This window comes from Halyomorpha halys, unplaced genomic scaffold, assembly GCF_000696795.3.
Source record: "Halyomorpha halys isolate HHAL.00 unplaced genomic scaffold, Hhal_1.1 Scaffold2663.1, whole genome shotgun sequence".
In the NCBI taxonomy this organism is placed as follows: Eukaryota; Metazoa; Arthropoda; class Insecta; order Hemiptera; family Pentatomidae; genus Halyomorpha; species Halyomorpha halys.
In genome coordinates this window covers 26,037-44,627 of record NW_027116666.1, presented here as the reverse complement: position 1 = coordinate 44,627, position 18,591 = coordinate 26,037, and the positions used below count along the sequence as shown (strand labels likewise).

Genomic DNA, 18,591 nt, shown 5'->3' with positions numbered 1-18,591 from the left:
TGTAGTACATATCGTCTAACTGATGTTCCAACATATATTTTATAAATTGAACTTAAAAAAAATCTTTAATTAACATGAAATGATAATTGTATTTATAATTCATTATGTACTATTTTAATTTACATTATTAATAATATTAATGTCTTGGTGTAACTAAAGTACGTCATTTAGAAGTTTGTTTGAATTTTTTTAACCTAAAATGGTTATTATAATTTTCCTTAATAAATACTCTCATTATCTTTTTTAAATATATTTTCAGGGAGAAAAAAATAATGGTTTTGACGTACTGTATCATAATATGAAGTATGGATTAGTTGCAAGCAAGGAACTGGTTGACTTTCTGCGTGAAAGGTAGAAAGTTTCATTATTGATATAATAATTAAATTTTATTTGTTAATTAATATTATTCCTGTTATTAGTTTAATATTGGTTAGTGTAATTTTTAAGTATTGTAGTAGCTTTTTCAAATAATAAATAAATATATGTAAAACATTGCTTGTAAAATTATACTTGAAAAAAAAAATGGTTCAATAAAAATATTTACTCATACTATGATGCCTAGAAAGTTATTTTTGTATATTAAAAAAAAACTAGGGTGCCAAATTATTACCATGCAGATATTATGCTTAAAATACTAAACTTACAATTATTGGAAATAATGAGGATTGCCTGCATTAGTCAGGAATGTATGATAAATTATGGGGAACATGGCACACCATTTAAGTAATTCAATGGATATGTATTCATATTAATATATTAAAACACATTCATTTAAGGAAATGAGATAAGGTAATGTGTATTGTTCCCCATCTCATAGCGTATAGTCTTGGAGCGATCTTGAGCTAGAATCTTGAGAGAGAGAAGAGCATGTTTACAATCTGTACTCTATCAGTTAGTTACACTGCTCCTTCAGAAGTCAGAGATATCTCACACAGCAACTATATCAGAAAAGGTTTGAGCTAAGAGGCGTGACTAAGGGCAGTTAGCTTCCCAGAGGATGACCTTTTGGTAGGAGTTTGCTGGTACTGTCCACCTTTGCAGTTGGGAGTGATAGCTAACCGTTATGTCTAACTGATACTGCTTGTGTACTTCTTTGAAACTGCCCACTGTGGCAGTCAATTCCTCTCCCTTCTTACCTATACTAGCTTAAAATATTTTATAACATTAGTGTTAGTCTAAAATTTAATGGTTTTCTTTTATACAAATGGCTAGAAAAACATAGTGTGAAAAAAAAATCTTGAAAATGTTGGGAATTAGTAGAAAGTCTTGAATTTCATTTTGTTAATTTAAAATGTGGTAGGAATATTATTTACCTCAAGACATAACTTTCTCGAAGCTTGTCTTTTAGTTTTTTTAGACAATATAATGACACTATTCAAGTGCTTTCATCTAAGTAGCACCAGAAATAAAACAAAAGGATTAAATGGTTGACCACTATACAGAACCAAATTGGTCTCAAGGAGTCACCATGGAAAATGTCTCAATTGGTTGGTATTTTTTCATGAAATAGCAATAATCTATTAGTAAATGATGTTAACAGTATGTTTCATTCAGGCTTATTACTGGTCTAAATCCTTTGTTTTAAGTTCCTATGTTTCCCCTTTTGGTATCACGTAGGTATGACCAGTACAGAGATCTTCAGGTATTTTAATTCTATTTTCTCAGAGTCATTAAAAGTAAACTGTCAGTAGCAGGTGGAGACTATTATGTTTTACTATCTATTCTGCCTTTAATTCCAGCTTTAGCTGATCAAATAGCTTATTATGCATGTCTGGTTGCTGCTCAAAAACATAGATTTCTTTCTCATTAAAATATAATGTAATAAAAATCATGTTTGCTCAGGTAGCATTGTTTAGGTAATATTGTTTACTTTCTTATTAAAATCATTTATGTTTGGGTGACCATATTGTTTATCATATATTCATGATCATTAAGTACATTTAATTTTTATTTTATGTAATGTTTAACATAATTTTATTGTCATTATTCTAGGATTTTTTTATATTTAGAACAACTGGGTTTTTTACTCTTGTCTTGAAAAGATAACTAACAAGGCGACGCTATGAACATGTGTTCAAGATTTCTTACAGTTACATTGTAGGATCAAAAAAAAAAATTACATAATGCTAGAAACATTTTATAATACTGTATGCAGCCTTTGGTCTGCATGTATTTTATGTTGTTGTTTTTTTCACGGAATGGCCTTGGAGACCGTGCGAATATCATTACTTTTGGCTTCTCTCTTGTTTTTCTTTTTCTACCATTTTCCCCTCATTATCTCTGCAAGCCTTTGTTTTCTTTCTTCTGTCCACGCTACCACCTTTTTTGAATTTCTCTTTCCCACAAGAACCTTGATTTCCTTCAGTCTTTTCCTATATCTTTCTCTGTCTAGACAGTCCTACTCTGTTATTCCTCGTCTTTCCGTTTCTGCCTTCATCTGCTTGATGTATCCTCCTAAGCTTTTGTATCCTCGGATTTTTGGAATATTTCCTTGTTTAGTCTTTCCAGGGGCATTCTTGCCACATATCTGTAGAATTTCAGTGTCTTGATCCTTATTTCTGTTTCAAGGTCCTTTGTGACTGTAGGTTCCTTTGTTAGTTTTTCTAGACTGGGAAGGCATGTGGTTTTCGTCCTGTATAGTGTTACCGGTGTAGCGACTATGTTGTAGTGTTGTATTTTCACTTTTGTGGACTGGTTTGTCTTGTTTATTATATACCTATTTTTTTTTTTTTTTTTGTGTTGAAAAAGTACCAAAGGTTTTTTATTGTATTAAATGTAAAACAAAATTACAAAAACCAAATGTCACTTCGAGTAAAGTAGGCCAAAAACATTAATTTTTTAAAATTCAAATTAAATCAGATTAGTTTTTAGCATCTTTTAAAACCCTGGAATATCAATTTTCATAGAAATTAATAATTAGAAATTTTTTTCTGCCCATGTTTCTCATTCACAAAATAAATTTTTTGAGGTGTTCAGATATTTGTGTGATCTTAAGAAGTTACAGTGCCAGAGGGTTTGTCCTGAGCACTGACAAGATAGCAATGGTGATAGTGTATGAGGACTGAGCACTGATGGAGGTAGATGGGAAACGTCAGTGACAGTGGATTAGTGCTGAGCACTGATGGTGGTAGAAGAGGGAGTGACGGTGATTGTGGATGAACACTGTGCATTGTTATATTGACAGAGGTAGAAGAGAGACCGACAATGACAGCAGATTAATGCTGAGCACCACTGACTGACAGAGGTAGAGGAGATACTAGTGGTGATAGTGGATGATCGCTGTGTATTGATGGAGGTTGTAGAGGGATAGGATAATAATTCAGATAGAAGGATGGGCCTGCGGGTCCGAAGTATATTAAAATAGCCTTAGTTGAAGACTTGAAGCTCCGGACCATGGTTGGGGTAGAAGAACAATCCTAGTTGAAGGGATGAAGCTCCTGACTAGGACCATAGGTAGGAAGGAAGGAGAGGGAGGTGAAGATCTAGAGTATAGATAGGCATAAAAAAATCTACTCAAATACAAAAAAAGTAGCAGTTTTCACACTGAACTACCATGAGAGGCTTATGCTACAAGTGACATGTCTAGATTTCTTATGAGAATGGTGCTATCTGATGGATTTTTGGCGAACTCCTAGCCTCTCCATTTTAATCAATAATTTAATTAGCCTTCAAAATTTTTAATTTTTGATTTATATTAAAATTTGCATTCAAAGGTTTCAAAAGATGCTAAAAACATGTCTGACCTAATTTTTCCTTTAAAAAAATATTATGGTTTCCACAATTTTTTATACATTTAATACATTAAAAAATGTTTTGTCCTTATTCTACAAGGGAAAAAAAGTTTGTATGCAATAACCATTAAATTTATGCAGAGTAAAGGCAGCATATGTTAATATTAAAAAAATTGTATTTATATTTTCTCGGATTCTAGGACACATTGGAATTTGGTTAGACTTAACACCACAAATGTGAAGAAACTGATTCTTTGCATTATCTTGTCTGTCATGGACATTGAGATGAAGATTATTTAGCTTTTTATTTGAATGCATCTAGTTTAATAATTACCATACACTAGAATTTTAATGCTTCATATCCTATGGTAAAACTTCTTTCTATTCTGTTCTCAATTTATACCATTGATTTTAGATCCAATATTGAAGAAAATAACTGGAAACTTGTAAGTAAGCTTGCCAAACAGGCTAGTGGAAGCTCTAGTCAAGGAACCTTTGCTCCCCTTTGGGCACTCCTTCGTAATACAGCTGAGCGAATTGCCTCTTTACATTTGCAAATGGTTCATAAAGTTGGTGATCTAGTTAAAGATGTTTCCAAATATGCTGATGAACTTCATAAGAAACATAAAACTGTAAGAAATAAAAAAATTCTAACCTACATTTTTATTTAATAATTATTGTAATCAGTTATGATGTAATCAGATTGTTACAATTAAATTTAAATTTAAACTAAATAAATAATATTTTATTAAATATTATTAAAAATGTTAAGTATTTGTTAGCTTTAATTATTTTTTTGTTGATTGGTTTTGTATATTAGTTATGTGTACCATCAAAGTGGATTGCTTTGATCCTTAAGGGAAATATTACTCCAATTAAAAATGTTTCATAACATTACGTATGACCAACCAGTGGTAGTCAAAGGGCTTGGTTGGATGGGATATTGGTTTATCAAAGTTGTTAAAATTCTATCTGTCATTCATAATGAACTATCAGTTTTAATAATTGATCTCTTTCTTAGTCCTAATTTTTGACCATTTGACTGATCCTAATTTAAATTTTGCATCTTTAAACATTTTTTTGTTCTTTTATGTTGTATGTTTTAGTAGTTCTTCTTTTTGACAGAAGAGGTTGAAATTGAATTAGTTATTGATTACCTGGTGTTTTTAATAAATTTTAGAATGTGGTGCAAATTTTCCCAATTTACCCATAAAACTCATAAATTTAGCTTCACGTTTTGATTAACATGCCTAGATATCAAAGATAGTGTGAACTAGGGAATTTTTCTTTTGTTTATACTCTATGGGAACTGAGGTATAAATTTCAAACCTTCCTGTAATTTCCTTTAATTCCTTTTAGTGGATCAAAAATGCAGAATATTAAAATAAGTAAAAAAAAAACTGAATAAAGTAACCTTATTTTGCAGTGTGGTTATTTAGTGCAGAAGCCCAGTTTATCCAGTCTTTAGAATCTACATCTGCAAATTTTTTTTTTTTTTTTCAAAATTTGCCTAGGTATAGTGCTTCATTTAAATCCAAACTTAATAAAGAAACACATTTCTGGAGATCTTAAAACTGTTAGCAAGCAGCTAATTGGAGGGCCTCACAGATGATGAACACTGGGAGGCCTTAGAAATAGGGCTAAAAGAAATAGCCAAGGAAGTAATACGTATTCAGGAGAAATGAGAAGCTAAGAAGTGGTTCACAGAACAATGCGAAAAGACAGTGGAGGAGAGAAGGAAAATGAAAGTCCTTAGACTAGCTAGTACTAATCAAACAATTCTGGATAAATACACAGACACCAGAACAAAGACATATAATAATCAGAAAAGCAAAAAGAGAATTCCTTAAAGAAAGATTGTAAGCTATTGAAGATAACTAGTAAGTTGGAAATATATGCCAGTTCTATGCAGACGTTAAGAAAGAAAGGTTAGGGTATAGAGTAGAAAGCACGCAAATGTGAGGAAAAGATTGCAAACTGATGGCATCGAGAGACAAAAAAATAAAAATCTGGAATGAACATTTCAAGGAACTTCTGAATCAAAGAGAGCCTACGAATGACGAGGACATGGATCATGTTGAGGACCTCAACCCACTAGTGGTGGAAAAACTGGATATTCTCGATGTTGAATTAGCTAGTGACAGACTTCACTTTCACTTTCTTCAAATGAAAGAAGGTCCCAGGAACAGATAGCCTAATGAATGAACCATCGGAGCTGTTCAAAGATGTTGAAGAACTGCCAAGAGCCAGGCTATTGCAACTAATCCAAAAGATATGGGAGGAGGAAAGGATACCTGAGGCCTGTTCTGTCCTATCCTAAGGAAAGGCTCCAGATTTGAGTTCGGCAGTTAAAGAGGCATAGCACTCCTTTCAGTGGCCCATGAGATAATGACCAACATCCTGTTAATCGGATATCTCGGTACCACGAGAATATAATAGGTGACCACCAAGTAGGATTCAGAAGAGGAAAGAGCACGCTAGACCAGATCTTCGTCCTGAAACAGATACTTGAAAAACGATGGAAAATAGATCAGGATGTGAATGCCATATTTGTCTATTTCAAAGCAGCTTATGACTTCATAGACAGAAACTATCTTTGGAAGATCATAACTGAGATGAGGATTTCCGGAAGTTGAGAAGAATGACAAAACCGTGTATGAATGATCATAAATGCAGAGTCCTCATACAAGGAGAAGTATCTGAAGCTTTTGAAGTCAGAAAAGGTGTGAGACAGGGAGATTAAATTATGCATAAAATGAGTACCATAATGTAATAATACAATCAAGTGGTATGGACTTAAATCACCTATTCCGGTAGTTTATGGGCTTCAATGTACCAGCTACCAACCATATCACCATATCACTTGGCCGAATTATTACATTATGCTACTCATTTCAAGCATAATTTAATGTTCTTTAATTTGTTTTATTTTATTATAACTTTTAGTACCATATTATAATAGTTCGGCCAAGTGATGTGGTCATAAACCATGATTGTTTCCTAAGTCAACGTACAATTAGAATAGATGGTTTATGACCATACTACTTGACTGAATTAATAAATTATGGAACTCATTTGATGCATGATTTAATGTTCTTTCATTTGCTTTATTTTAACTTTTATACTAGGCTCCTCCATTTAGGATTTATAGGCAAAAACTAATAGAAAGTCCAAAGATTTCTAAGAAGTCCAAAGAATTAATTTAAAAAAAATTATAACTACCTTATGATCAACCATTTTAGAATAAAAATTGACTTATTAATTATTCTGACAATTTTTAAGGTTTTTAGAACTGCTAGAAATGTGTTTCTTTGTAAAGTGTGATAGAAACTAATTTTTAAAATTATTTTCTAGTGTATTCTTTGCTGGGAATTTTATGCATTTGACTCCTCCATTGATTGTTATATACTCTTCAGTACTTATTTATTAATTTATATGTTTTTTTTTTTTTACAATTAATTATACTTATGCTTGAATAGATATCAGGGTTATTGTTAGTGCTTAGCAAAGTGATATGATTTAAATCCACAAAAATTCATTAAAATTTCTTTTCAGGTTAAAGAGGAGGAAGGAGGTACTTTAGAAGTTGTCCAGGCTATTCAGTCTACCTCGTTAACACTTCAAAAAGCCAGAGATTCGTTTACTCAAAAAGGTTTAGAACTTGATAAACTGAAAAAGGAAAGCGCTTCTCCGAGAGAACTTGAAAAAGCAGAACAAAAGTTGAAAAAAGCTCAAGAAGAATATAAAGTATTAGTAGAAAAGTATGGAGCTGTAAAAGAAGACTTTGAAAAGAAAATGTCGTTAGCCTGCAAAGTAGTTATAATATATATAATTTTATTGAAATTTACAATTTTCATTGGCTTACAAGTGAAACACATGAAGTCAAGATTTTCTAGTTTTGGTTTTTCCAGCCTAAAGTGTTAAAAAGGTTAAACTTTAAAGAATTTATTAATATCATAAAAATCTGTTTTTAAAAAGTTGAATTACTATTTCCATAATATTAAAAGAATTTTTTTTTATCATTAAATAAATTAAGACTTCAATTTTTAACTTGTATTTCACTTGTAAACCAATGAAGTATATATTTTAAAATCAATGTGATCATTAATTTTAATGTAATATTCCTCATCTAGCCTTTCTAGATTATCCATGATTCATTTAGGACTACATCTAGGAAGGCATTTATGACAAATTATATCATGTTACATAATCAGTTTCCATTTAAATTGTTGGGAAGACCAAGGTTAATTAGAATAGATTTTGGTTTTCTATTTTTGATCTGTTTACAGATTACCTCTTTGGCTATCAATTTGACTAGATACAATTATTTAAAAAAGGTGTTCTGTACTTCAAAAAAAGATATCTCTAAAACATTTTTATTTGGCTCATCAGAAATATATTTATAAATTATCTTATATTTGAAGATAAGTATTAGTAATTTAAAAGTGCCCTTAAGCAAAAAGTGCCTTGAGCACCCTTTAAAAAAAAAAATGATCAATTTATTGCTAAAGGATTTAATATTAGCCATTGAAAACGTCTGTACATAATTTCATCAAAATTGGACTTGTCAATCAAAAGTTCTAATTCAATTAATTGATGAACTTTGCTGATTTTCATGTATTTACGTACCCATATTTCTTACTTGCTGGTCAATAATTCTTCAGGGATGAATCAACCCTCATTGATGAGTAAGTAGGGTTCATGGCTGATTTTGATGGAATTAGGTATAAATTATATTTATCATGGTCACTTTACTCTTTAAGAATTTAATCTGACAATAACAAAGATTTGAACCACATTTTACTAAAATTCGCCAAAGTTCATAAGTACTGTTCACTTCTTCCCAAATAAGGGTTATTAACTCCTAAAGAATGAATTTTGACCAATAAGTGACATATGTTTTATTTCTAAAGAACTCTTGGTTAGCTAATAAGTAACAAGTATTTAACCTTTGAAGGGTTATTAGTTGGCCAATAAGAAATATGTGCTGAGTTTCATCGAAATGAGCTTAGTTGTGCAAAAATGGTGTTGACCCTTACCTACTCTCATACCTAAAATAAGGGCTGGGACATATTTGATGCTCAGTATTAGTTAGTGACTAATGACAAAACATGGCCACTAAGTTTTGAGCAAATTATCAATGTCCTCTTAAACATATATGACTTGAAAATGTATTTTTAACTAGTGAAAATTCATTGAATATTTTTGGAGAATTATTTGATAGCTTTTTATTTGTTATCAACCTTAAAAATATAAATAATGATTGTCCTAGAATGAAAATTTTAAGTTTTTCATCAATTTTAGTCTTGTTATTAAATTAATAAACTTTTGGTACACTCTATAGATCTGTTATGGATCTATCCATAATGTTTTTACTGCAATTTGTAACCTTAACTCTTATTTATTTTTTAGCATTTTCAAGAAGTGGAAGAAGTTCATTTGAAACAAATGAAAGAATTTTTAACAACTTATGCTGAATTAGTTGAAAATAATCATGATTTAATGGGCCAGGTTAGTGTTTAATATTATTTGTATTGGTTGGATGAATTCTGGTAAATGAAATAACACATTTTAGTAAAATAAAAAATTACTATCGATATAGTTTGTATTTCTTGAGTTTTTTGATGATGAATATTGAGTAATATGTATGATATATTTACACTTATGAAGGAGCTAAATAATATAGTTATGTTATAAACATACCATTTCAGTACATATTATGTACTTAAATATTATATCTATAATATTTGTATGTTAATCAAGTTTATTTACAAAACATTCACATTCTTGAAATAACTTCACTTAGACCACTATCATTCTCTTCTCCTCATATATTAATCTATGTTTCTAGTCTGATTAATCACTTTCTAGTGCTTTGAAACATCATTGATAAAGAGAATTTCTCTTAAAATTAATGTTGTTCACACAAGTTTTGTGAATGGTCAAAAATCAAATAGGCCAAACCAAAATGTTAACATTCTTTTGTTTACCATAATTAATTAAATACATGTGAGTGTCAGGGCTGTCCTGAACTTCCGCAGGAAGCCACTGTGGTCCTAATGGACCACCCAAATATATTCCAAAAGAAATTTTGTTCCTGGCTCTCTCCAATGGTTTTTCTAACTTGGTCTATCGGAATACCATTGCAGTTTTGATTCCATTATTTTTTTCTCCTATAGCTAAACCTTATAAATATTGCAAAAGTGAGATATTCTTACATAACTGCAATAGAAATTTTACTGTTTTTAAGAAACACCAATTTGTCCTGGAATTACCATCATAGTTTTCACTGGGGGTTTGGGTATAACCTCGTCTAGAGTGATATCTTTGGAAAACACCCATTTCAAAATGAAACCAAAAATCTTTTTGTGTCATTATTCAAGTAAAGCAGACAAGTTAATCATTGCATTTCTTTACCTCAATTTTGTCAATTTTGAACTATAAATTAAATAAGGATAAAAATAATAAAGTATTGGTATGCATACACCTTTATGTATAATGGCTTAAGTATTAAATTTTATGCAACAAAAATCAAAATTTAGCTCAGAAAAAATATAATGTGCAATTTTGAATTAATTTTCCATAATTTGAATACCTGTCAAGGATTAGTGGAAATTGAAGCTTGGTAACAAAAGATACAATTGCATGAAAATTCGGTTTTTAGTTATGGGTAATAATTTCTCTTGTTAGTTTTAAGGTTTATCAATTTTAGTTGTTTTATTTTTTTTATAGGTACATATGGATTTTAAAAGGCAATGCATTGAAATGACTGTGGATAAGTTGCTAGAACAATTCGTTTTGGACAAATATACAGGACTCGAGAAACCAGGTCTGAATAATTAATGAATACCATTTGTGTTGATTGCTTATAAATTAATTTGGTGTCTCAATAATGTTCTTTCGATACAGTTTTTCTGTTTTGAATTTTCAAAGTGTTTTTTTGCATATATATATTTCCATTTATGCACCACAAAAGGCTGATTTTAAAAAATTTTCATTCAATTCTTTTGAAGTAGTCTGGATAATTATTTCTCGATGGGACCAGAATAATCTTGGATTAGAAAGAATAAAAATTAAAAAAAAAACTTTATTGAATGATTGTGTAATTAATAATTTACTGTGCCTAAATCACTTTAAGTCAACATAAATAATGGTAGCTGGAAGATTGCTGATTGACCGTTTGTATTAATATATGGAATATGATCCGGGTACAGTCAAATTAAACTCAAATAGTAATATTTTGTACTATTTTTATTTGAGCCTAAACTCAAATAGTAGTATTTTGTACTATTTTTAAACTCAAATAGTTATATTTTGTACTAGTTTTAAGCTCAAATAGTAATATTTTGTTCTATTTTTAAACTGAAGTAGTAATATTTTGTACTATTATTTTTAAACTCAAGTTGTAATATTTTGTACTATTTTTAAACTCAAATAGTAATATTTTTGAACTCAAATAGTTTTGTTTTGCAATTCTTGTTTTCTTTTGCTCAAATAGTTGTTGTTTTGGCTCAAATAAAAATAGTACAAAATATTACTATTCGAGTTTAATTTGGCCGCACTCGGACCATATTCCATTTATAAATAATGGTACTAAGTTCTCATTTAATTAGTATGTTTATAGTTATTCACTATTTAAAATATTTTAGTACTTAAACCACTTTTATAATTATTTCTTACGGTGGTACTACTAAAAAAAAAAAATATATGTATATATAGGGCGAAACGTCAGAGATTAAAATAGTTTTAAACTATTTGTTGTTCTTTTTTTGACCGCAATCCTGACCATCTTCTTCTGGTATGATACATCCTCCACACACTCTGCAATTCGCTTCTCTCCTTAACAAACTGAATACAAGTAAAAAACACCTGCTCCACTGTTTCTAACAGTCTGACATCCAGTGCATTCTGCAGTATTGTCCAGTTTGAGTCGGTACTGGTAGGCTCTTAAGCATCCATGTCCGGTCAACAATTAGGTTATGTAAAAAACCACCTCTCCATACTGGCAGCCATACCAGGTGCCCACATCGGGTATTAACCTATGAGTCCACCTCCTGGAATCTGGAACCTCCCAATGCTGCTGCTACTGGTTGATGGTAATTTTTCGCTCTTCTACTCTGGAAACGTGTAAGCGTCGTCCATTGTGCCTGCTTCTTTCTTCAACAAGGAGTTCCACAGGCGGCATTCGGGCTATGACCGCTTTGTAGGAAACAGTTCGAAAAGCACTATCTGTCCTTAAACAAACTCTGCAATAAACTGAAACCATCTGTCTCCTGTATGATTTGGTAACCATTGCTTCTTTCCAAATCGGAATCAAATCTGCATATAACATAACGCAGGGGACAACAGTAGCAAGAAGCCTTCAGCTACTTTCTCTGGGACCACCAAAGTTTGGCATAAGGCATGACAAAAAGGATGCTACTTTGGCAGATTTACGGCGCTGATATACTCCGTGTGAACATCAAAGTGGAGACGTGCATCGATCATGACTCGTAGGTACTCCTACCCACCGTAACAGTGATGGACTCAGTTTGCTTCCTGCTAGTTACTAGGAGAACCTCAGTCTTGTGATCTGCAAGTTGTAGGCCTTCCGAAGACAGTCAACCTCAGACCGTAGCAACAGCCTGGTTAGTGATGAGGTTAACTTCTTCCAAGTACTTCGCCGCCACTACAACTGCAATGTAATTTGCGAATCCCAAAACTGTGGCTCTCTCCGGCATTGTTAATTTGAAGATTGTGTCGTACATGACGTTCAGAAGAGGTCCTAATACCGAGCCTTGTGGGACACCACCAGACACCTTGTATCTCCTTTCGTCAATGTCTGAAAAACAAAACAGAACTCTATCTTTGAAGTAGTCTGTGAGGACTTGTATAAGATAGGCTGGCACCACCATAGTCCGTAGGGCATCTATTATACTGGTCCATCTTGCAGTGTTAAAAGCATTCTTAACATCCAGAGTGATGATTGCTGCATAACGCTTAGCACCTCTCCTCCACCTTGTTCCTGCAATTGCTGTGCGGGCCATCTCTAATACCAATCCAACAGCATCTATCGTGGATTGCTTTTTCTGAACTCTGTATTGAACCCGCGAGAGGCCATTAACTCCCTCCATGAACTCTTGTAGTGTGTTTTGGTGTTCTGTTGATATGGGAGTGGGTAGCTCATTGGTAAGGCACTGTGCTACAAACTCCAACAACCTGGGTTCGAATCCAGCGTTGGCGGATAATTATTTTCTGTTTCATGGTGGAAGGATATTTTTATGGGTAGGGAGGGGGCAGACGTGGGTGTTTTAATAAAATATAGTGTAATCTTAGTAATTTGAACAACATGCTGCAGGGGGAGATGTTCAAATTACAGAATGTATGAAGAAAATGGTATAAAAAAAAAAATCAACTATATGAATGTATATAAATATTTTAATTTTTTTACCTTTTTTATTGAAAGTTTTACAGTTTGAAGTTTAAAAAAATTAATCTTTTTTAAAGAAGTTATTTTATTATTATTTTTTTTTGCTGAGAGTTCTGCAGAATCTTCTTTACTAATTCTCTCAGGTGTTTTAAGAGGACTGCCACGGGTCATCATTCTCTGCTGTCCACTTCAGACACTGCTTCTTCATGCTTTATTGTCGTTGGTTCCTCAACTTGTCTTTCATCTTCTTCTTCATAGGTAGAGATTTTTGTAACACACTGTACGATTTCCTCATCAGTTTTCAATTTTAACTCTTACTCTTTGCAACCTTAAACCCATTCATCAACTTCTGTATCATTCACTGAAGCATCAGGGTTTATACTTTTAATCAAGGTCGAAATCATCTGTCAGCTGGCTTCGGCATTATTTTATTCATTTAGGCATTATCATTATTAGTTGATACTTCATACATATATTTTCTGTAAACTAAATGTTCTCTTTCCCCAACTATGGATTCCATGAATTGTGTATGGTTTTGACTGAACAGCCTCCCAAGCTAAGAATAACACATCTTTAAGATTCAAATTTTTAATTTCATTAGGAATTCTTGTTGTTGTGTAACTATAGACAAGAGTAGAGCTTTACGGTAATGGTGCTTGATTTTTCGAATCACACTTTGGTTCATTGGTTGTAGGAGAGGGGCACAGTTTGGTTGAAAAAACATCACTGTTATTTTCCCGTCATTGCTCACCAAATCACACTCATCTGGCTGGCCAGGGCAGTTATCTAAAAATAAAATGGCTTTTGGTTCCAGATTCTTCGACTCCAAATGCTTTCTCACTGATGGAACAATTCCTTAAAAAGTATAGCGTTCATCCAAACTTTTGCCTGACCTTTATAAAAAAACAGGCAGTTTGAAATTTAGGGAATCGTGAGGCTTTTTTTGATTGTCAAATCACAACCATCTGAAGCTTCAGATTTTCTGTTGTATTGGCACAAAGTTATTTGCTCTTAAGATATTATTCGACCAGAGGCTTGAGCTTCGTTTTTATGAATAAACATCATTTCTGGCAGAAGTCTCCAAAAAATACCACTTTCATCAGCATTCTAAATCTGCTCAGAAACAAGATTTTTAGTTGTGACTTACTGGTGTATTCAAAGTACGGAAATTCAGATTACTGAGATTCCATTGTATTAGTTTTGGTACTAGTGACGCTTTTTTTTTATTTTGCCCGATCTAATGGAAACAAAATCAAGAGAAAATATCCCCCCTATGAAATGTTATAGTTCATTATAAATGAAAATTCCCATATTTCTATTATTAATTGTAACTTTTTTTCTTTCAATTTTTAGTAGAAAAAATTTCAGAGATAACATTTCTTAAAAAATTAAAGTATATATAATTTACTACTTTAACTTATTAAAGTTAGTATATATTTTATTTTAGGGTAATTTGTGGTGCCTTTGATTAGAACTATAAAATAATTCAAACATTGATGATTCAAATTAAATGTTTCCAGGACAATAGTATACACTTTTTTTTCTCAATTATTCTACTGGTTTTTGTGATGCTAAATCCGAATTTCAGGTTTTTTACCTCATTAGCTGGTGGCTTCAGACCGAAAATAAAACAGATTTAAATGATTTCAGTTTTTTTCTTATAACTCAAAAACTTGGAATTTTCCAAAGAAAAACATTCAAAACAACATTTAACAAAAACTAGCTGCAACACCATATATTTTATAGTTGGTTGGCTTTGAGACCTCTTTTCAACCACCAGCTCTTATTGTATTATACATTATACACTGTCTGCTTGTAATTGCCTACCCAGGTCTACTGTTCAAGGAGACTGCGATATACGAGTATATGTTTTGCTGTTATTTGCCTACGGCCTTCATCTCTACTGTGTCTACACGACTATTCATCCTTAAGGATCAGGTCAGATAGACATTATTTGTTCTCTCATCCTGCAGAAACAGTATTAATTTTGTTCTCAACCATGAAATTATGTTTTATTTGTTGAAGAAAATTTCTCATTTGTTTTGTTTAATTTGAAATAATTAATTCTTTATATTTTCTATAGTGATGTTCTTCCCTTTGTTATAAAAATTGTTTTTTTCATTGTAATTATATATAATTAATGCTATGTATATAATTGTCAATAGCGTTAACTATCATCTCCTTGATCACCTCTAAATCAAGCAGAAATTGGACTCTATGTGCATAGTCACAGTTAAATTCATTTGTTTAATTTTTAATCCCTCCAGTTTCATTCTTAGTTCAGAACTTATTATAGGCACCTCAGTAGTATATTTGACTTCTTTTTATTGCTTATCATATAGCACTTTCCACAGGTTTTTAGTGCATGAAAATCTTGGTTTTGCTGATGATTCTTGATTTTCACATTGGTGATAATACTCATGGTTTTAACATAACAGTTTCCAGTTGCCTCTCACTTAATTTATTGAATTTGTATTTATAATTCTTTTACTCAATAAAAATCTAAATTATTTAGATATCTATGTTCCTTATTTTATTAGTATTGCTAGTATTTACTTTTGTACATATTTTTTTTCATTTTGTAGTGTATTTTTATAAATAAATAAATATTATTATCTCACTATTCGATTTTGGGTTTAAGTTATTACATTCATTGTGTATTATAGGTGCTATTGATGTGGATGGAGTCATAGAAGGTCTAAATATTAATGATGTAGTGAAAAACGCATCAACATCGTCAAGTGTAACCACTACAACGCAGCCTACAACATTGAAACGGGAAGGTAATTCTGGTATTTGGGACAAGTCTAAGCAGTCCCGCTGAGCAACCTCTCTCCTAAATATCTTCTTGCCTAACTCCTATGGTATGTACTCCTAATACCTAACCCACCCTCAAGACCCCTAAATGAATAAATTATAAATAGAGTACAGGGATAAGGTATATATACTTATCATTAAACGATGGATAATGATTATTATACTAATTCAGTTGCATTTTATGCATGTGTTTGTGTGTGTATTTCTTATTTGTATGAGTCCGTATATGTGATTTAAAAGTAAAAAAAAAATAAAATAAAATAATTTCTTAAAATTCATTGACTAAATGTTAAAATATATATATTTATTTATTTACCTGTAATAATTTATTGTTTTGTTATTTCTATCTAAAATGCGTAATTTTAAACTTTTTACAAAACATCTGTATAATTTATGTTATAAAAGTTACCTTCAAAAACTGATAATATATTTGTGTATTATTTAATTAATGACTATTATACTTCATTTTATCTATTTTATTTATTTTTTTTATTCTAATATTTTTAGGTAAATATCCACACACCGTAGGGGTAGTGGGTTGGGTAGGAGGTGTAAGAGACAAATAAAGATAATAACTGATGAATTTTTAAATAAAATCATTTTTTTATTCCCTTTTAATGATTTTTTGATAGGTATGGGAGCTATTTTTTTATTCTAAAAAAAAGTTTCATTGTATCTGTCCTTTGTTTTTATAGTTCATATTTAATTTTTGGAGATTGCCTATTAAATTGTAGGCGTTGAGAATGCTGTGTGTGTGTTGGTGTGAGCCTATTTGTTGCAGGAAAGGACCATTCAGTTACAATGGCCACATCAGCACCAACGAGTCCTATACCTCCTGATACGTCTACTATGTCTCGACAACCCCTCAGAGGATCAAAATGTAATTTTTTTTTTATTTTGACCTCTAAGTTACTATACTTATATCGATTTTAGGAAAGTAACATTCTTTTTTTATCTATTTGGATAGTCTTTCTTGCATAGTAATTTTTAAGCTTCATTTAAGATTTATAATTTTTTTATTTAATTTATTTTCTGATTAAATTGTATTTTGTAATATAGCTCAGTTTTTCTATGACTATTGATATTTTAATTAGTTACTAAGTTTTTTACTTATACATTTTTAAAGACATTGGGGTATGAGTATATCATTGGTAATAAAATTTTCCTATATCATAATTATTTCAGTGTCAAAAACTGATGATTTTAAATATTTGCTCATTAGCCAGTTATTAATGTGAGTTACCCTTTCCTATTCGATATAAGTAATAATTGGTGTGCATTTAGTATTTAGTATTTTATCAGTGCACTGAGTATAGTTATTTATTTTAATTATTTATCTTCTATAAAATTCATGTCATTTTGTCAAATATTAATGAAATACAATGAAGTTATTTACTAGATATAATTACTTTATTATTTCCAAGTTTAACATAATAATGCAGTTCTATCTGACATTCATTTTATTTATTAATAGGTTATATAGTAGTCGAGAATTATGAAACCTTATGTCTTCATAGCTTAAGGTCCAGGGGTATTTTAATTTGGAAGTATTCTGATATAGTATGTTCTGGAAGTCCAAAGAATTCGAGTAAACAAAGTTCATGTTAAGGTTGTTGAGAAAATGTGCTTATATGGTCCTCTTCTAGGCATTACAATGGGTGAATCCCTTCAGAAAGAAAACGCCACCCAACCCGCAGTGCTCTTGTTTACTTGATTTCTCTCAGCTTGTGAAATGTACTATAGTATAATTAGTATGCTCTCTTTATAAGTTTAAGTGCAGCATCCTCAAATATTTTTCTTATCAATCTATATTATTGATATTAGAAATATTTATTATTGTTTTTTAAGGAGTCAATTAAGCGCACAATAATTCTCGTGGATAGATACAATTGAATCAAATGGGTTTGATGAAAATGGTAACTCATAACTTAAACTCAAAGACTGATACACACATAACACATAAGGACATTATAAATTTCAAGCTACGTCTCTTACTGAATAGTAATTAATTTTATATTATTATTCAAATGAATACATTAAGAGGCATGGTTTATCATGACCAATCACGAGGATTTGATCTTAGTCTTATGTTAGGGATAACTGTTAGTTCTTTTTATTTAAATGTTTTCTTACGGAGATATTTAAAATATTTCTTTTGTCTGATATCCCCCGAGTAGTGCATATGGACTATAACCTAACTTACTCTTACAATTTTGGATCTTTATTTACTGAAGGATGACATAGAGAATGAATAATTTATGAAGCTTATATTGAAATCTGTTTTTCTTAAAATTTATATATCTAATTAAAATATTGAAATATTACAAATGTAACAAATTTTCATCTTACACTGTCCCATTTCTTAATTCCTTGTTATTTCTAATAAGAGAGCAGATTACGATTTGTTTTTATATTATCAGCATTATTTGATAATATGTTTGGAATTTTGATATCTACAGATATTGGAGCTTCAACAACTACGTATAACATTAGGCCGGCATAATTGCAGAAAAGTTAGCAATAAATGTAAAAGTTAACCTGAACTTGTTTACATCTTCCAAAAGAAAAAAAAATCTTTTACTAAATAATTCAAAACATTATCCAAATTATAGTCTCAAAACTTTTATTGTTTTT

At 31.0% G+C, this 18,591-nt stretch overlaps 1 protein-coding gene across 4 annotated transcripts in view; it reads left to right on the top strand.

Moving 5' to 3' along the window:
* The window catches only part of LOC106691670 (F-BAR domain only protein 2), a gene marked incomplete at both ends in the record, with an annotated part of 46,992 nt that overhangs the window by 3,497 nt on the left and 24,904 nt on the right, over window positions 1–18,591 (top strand). For 2 of the 4 annotated variants that reach the window (XM_067053410.1, XM_067053409.1), the window contains 6 exon segments: window positions 4,147–4,363; window positions 7,287–7,544; window positions 9,144–9,242; window positions 10,464–10,560; window positions 15,807–15,923; window positions 16,739–16,837. In XM_067053410.1, coding sequence (XP_066909511.1) covers window positions 4,147–4,363; window positions 7,287–7,544; window positions 9,144–9,242; window positions 10,464–10,560; window positions 15,807–15,923; window positions 16,739–16,837 — 887 coding nt within the window. 4 annotated transcript variants of the gene reach the window in all.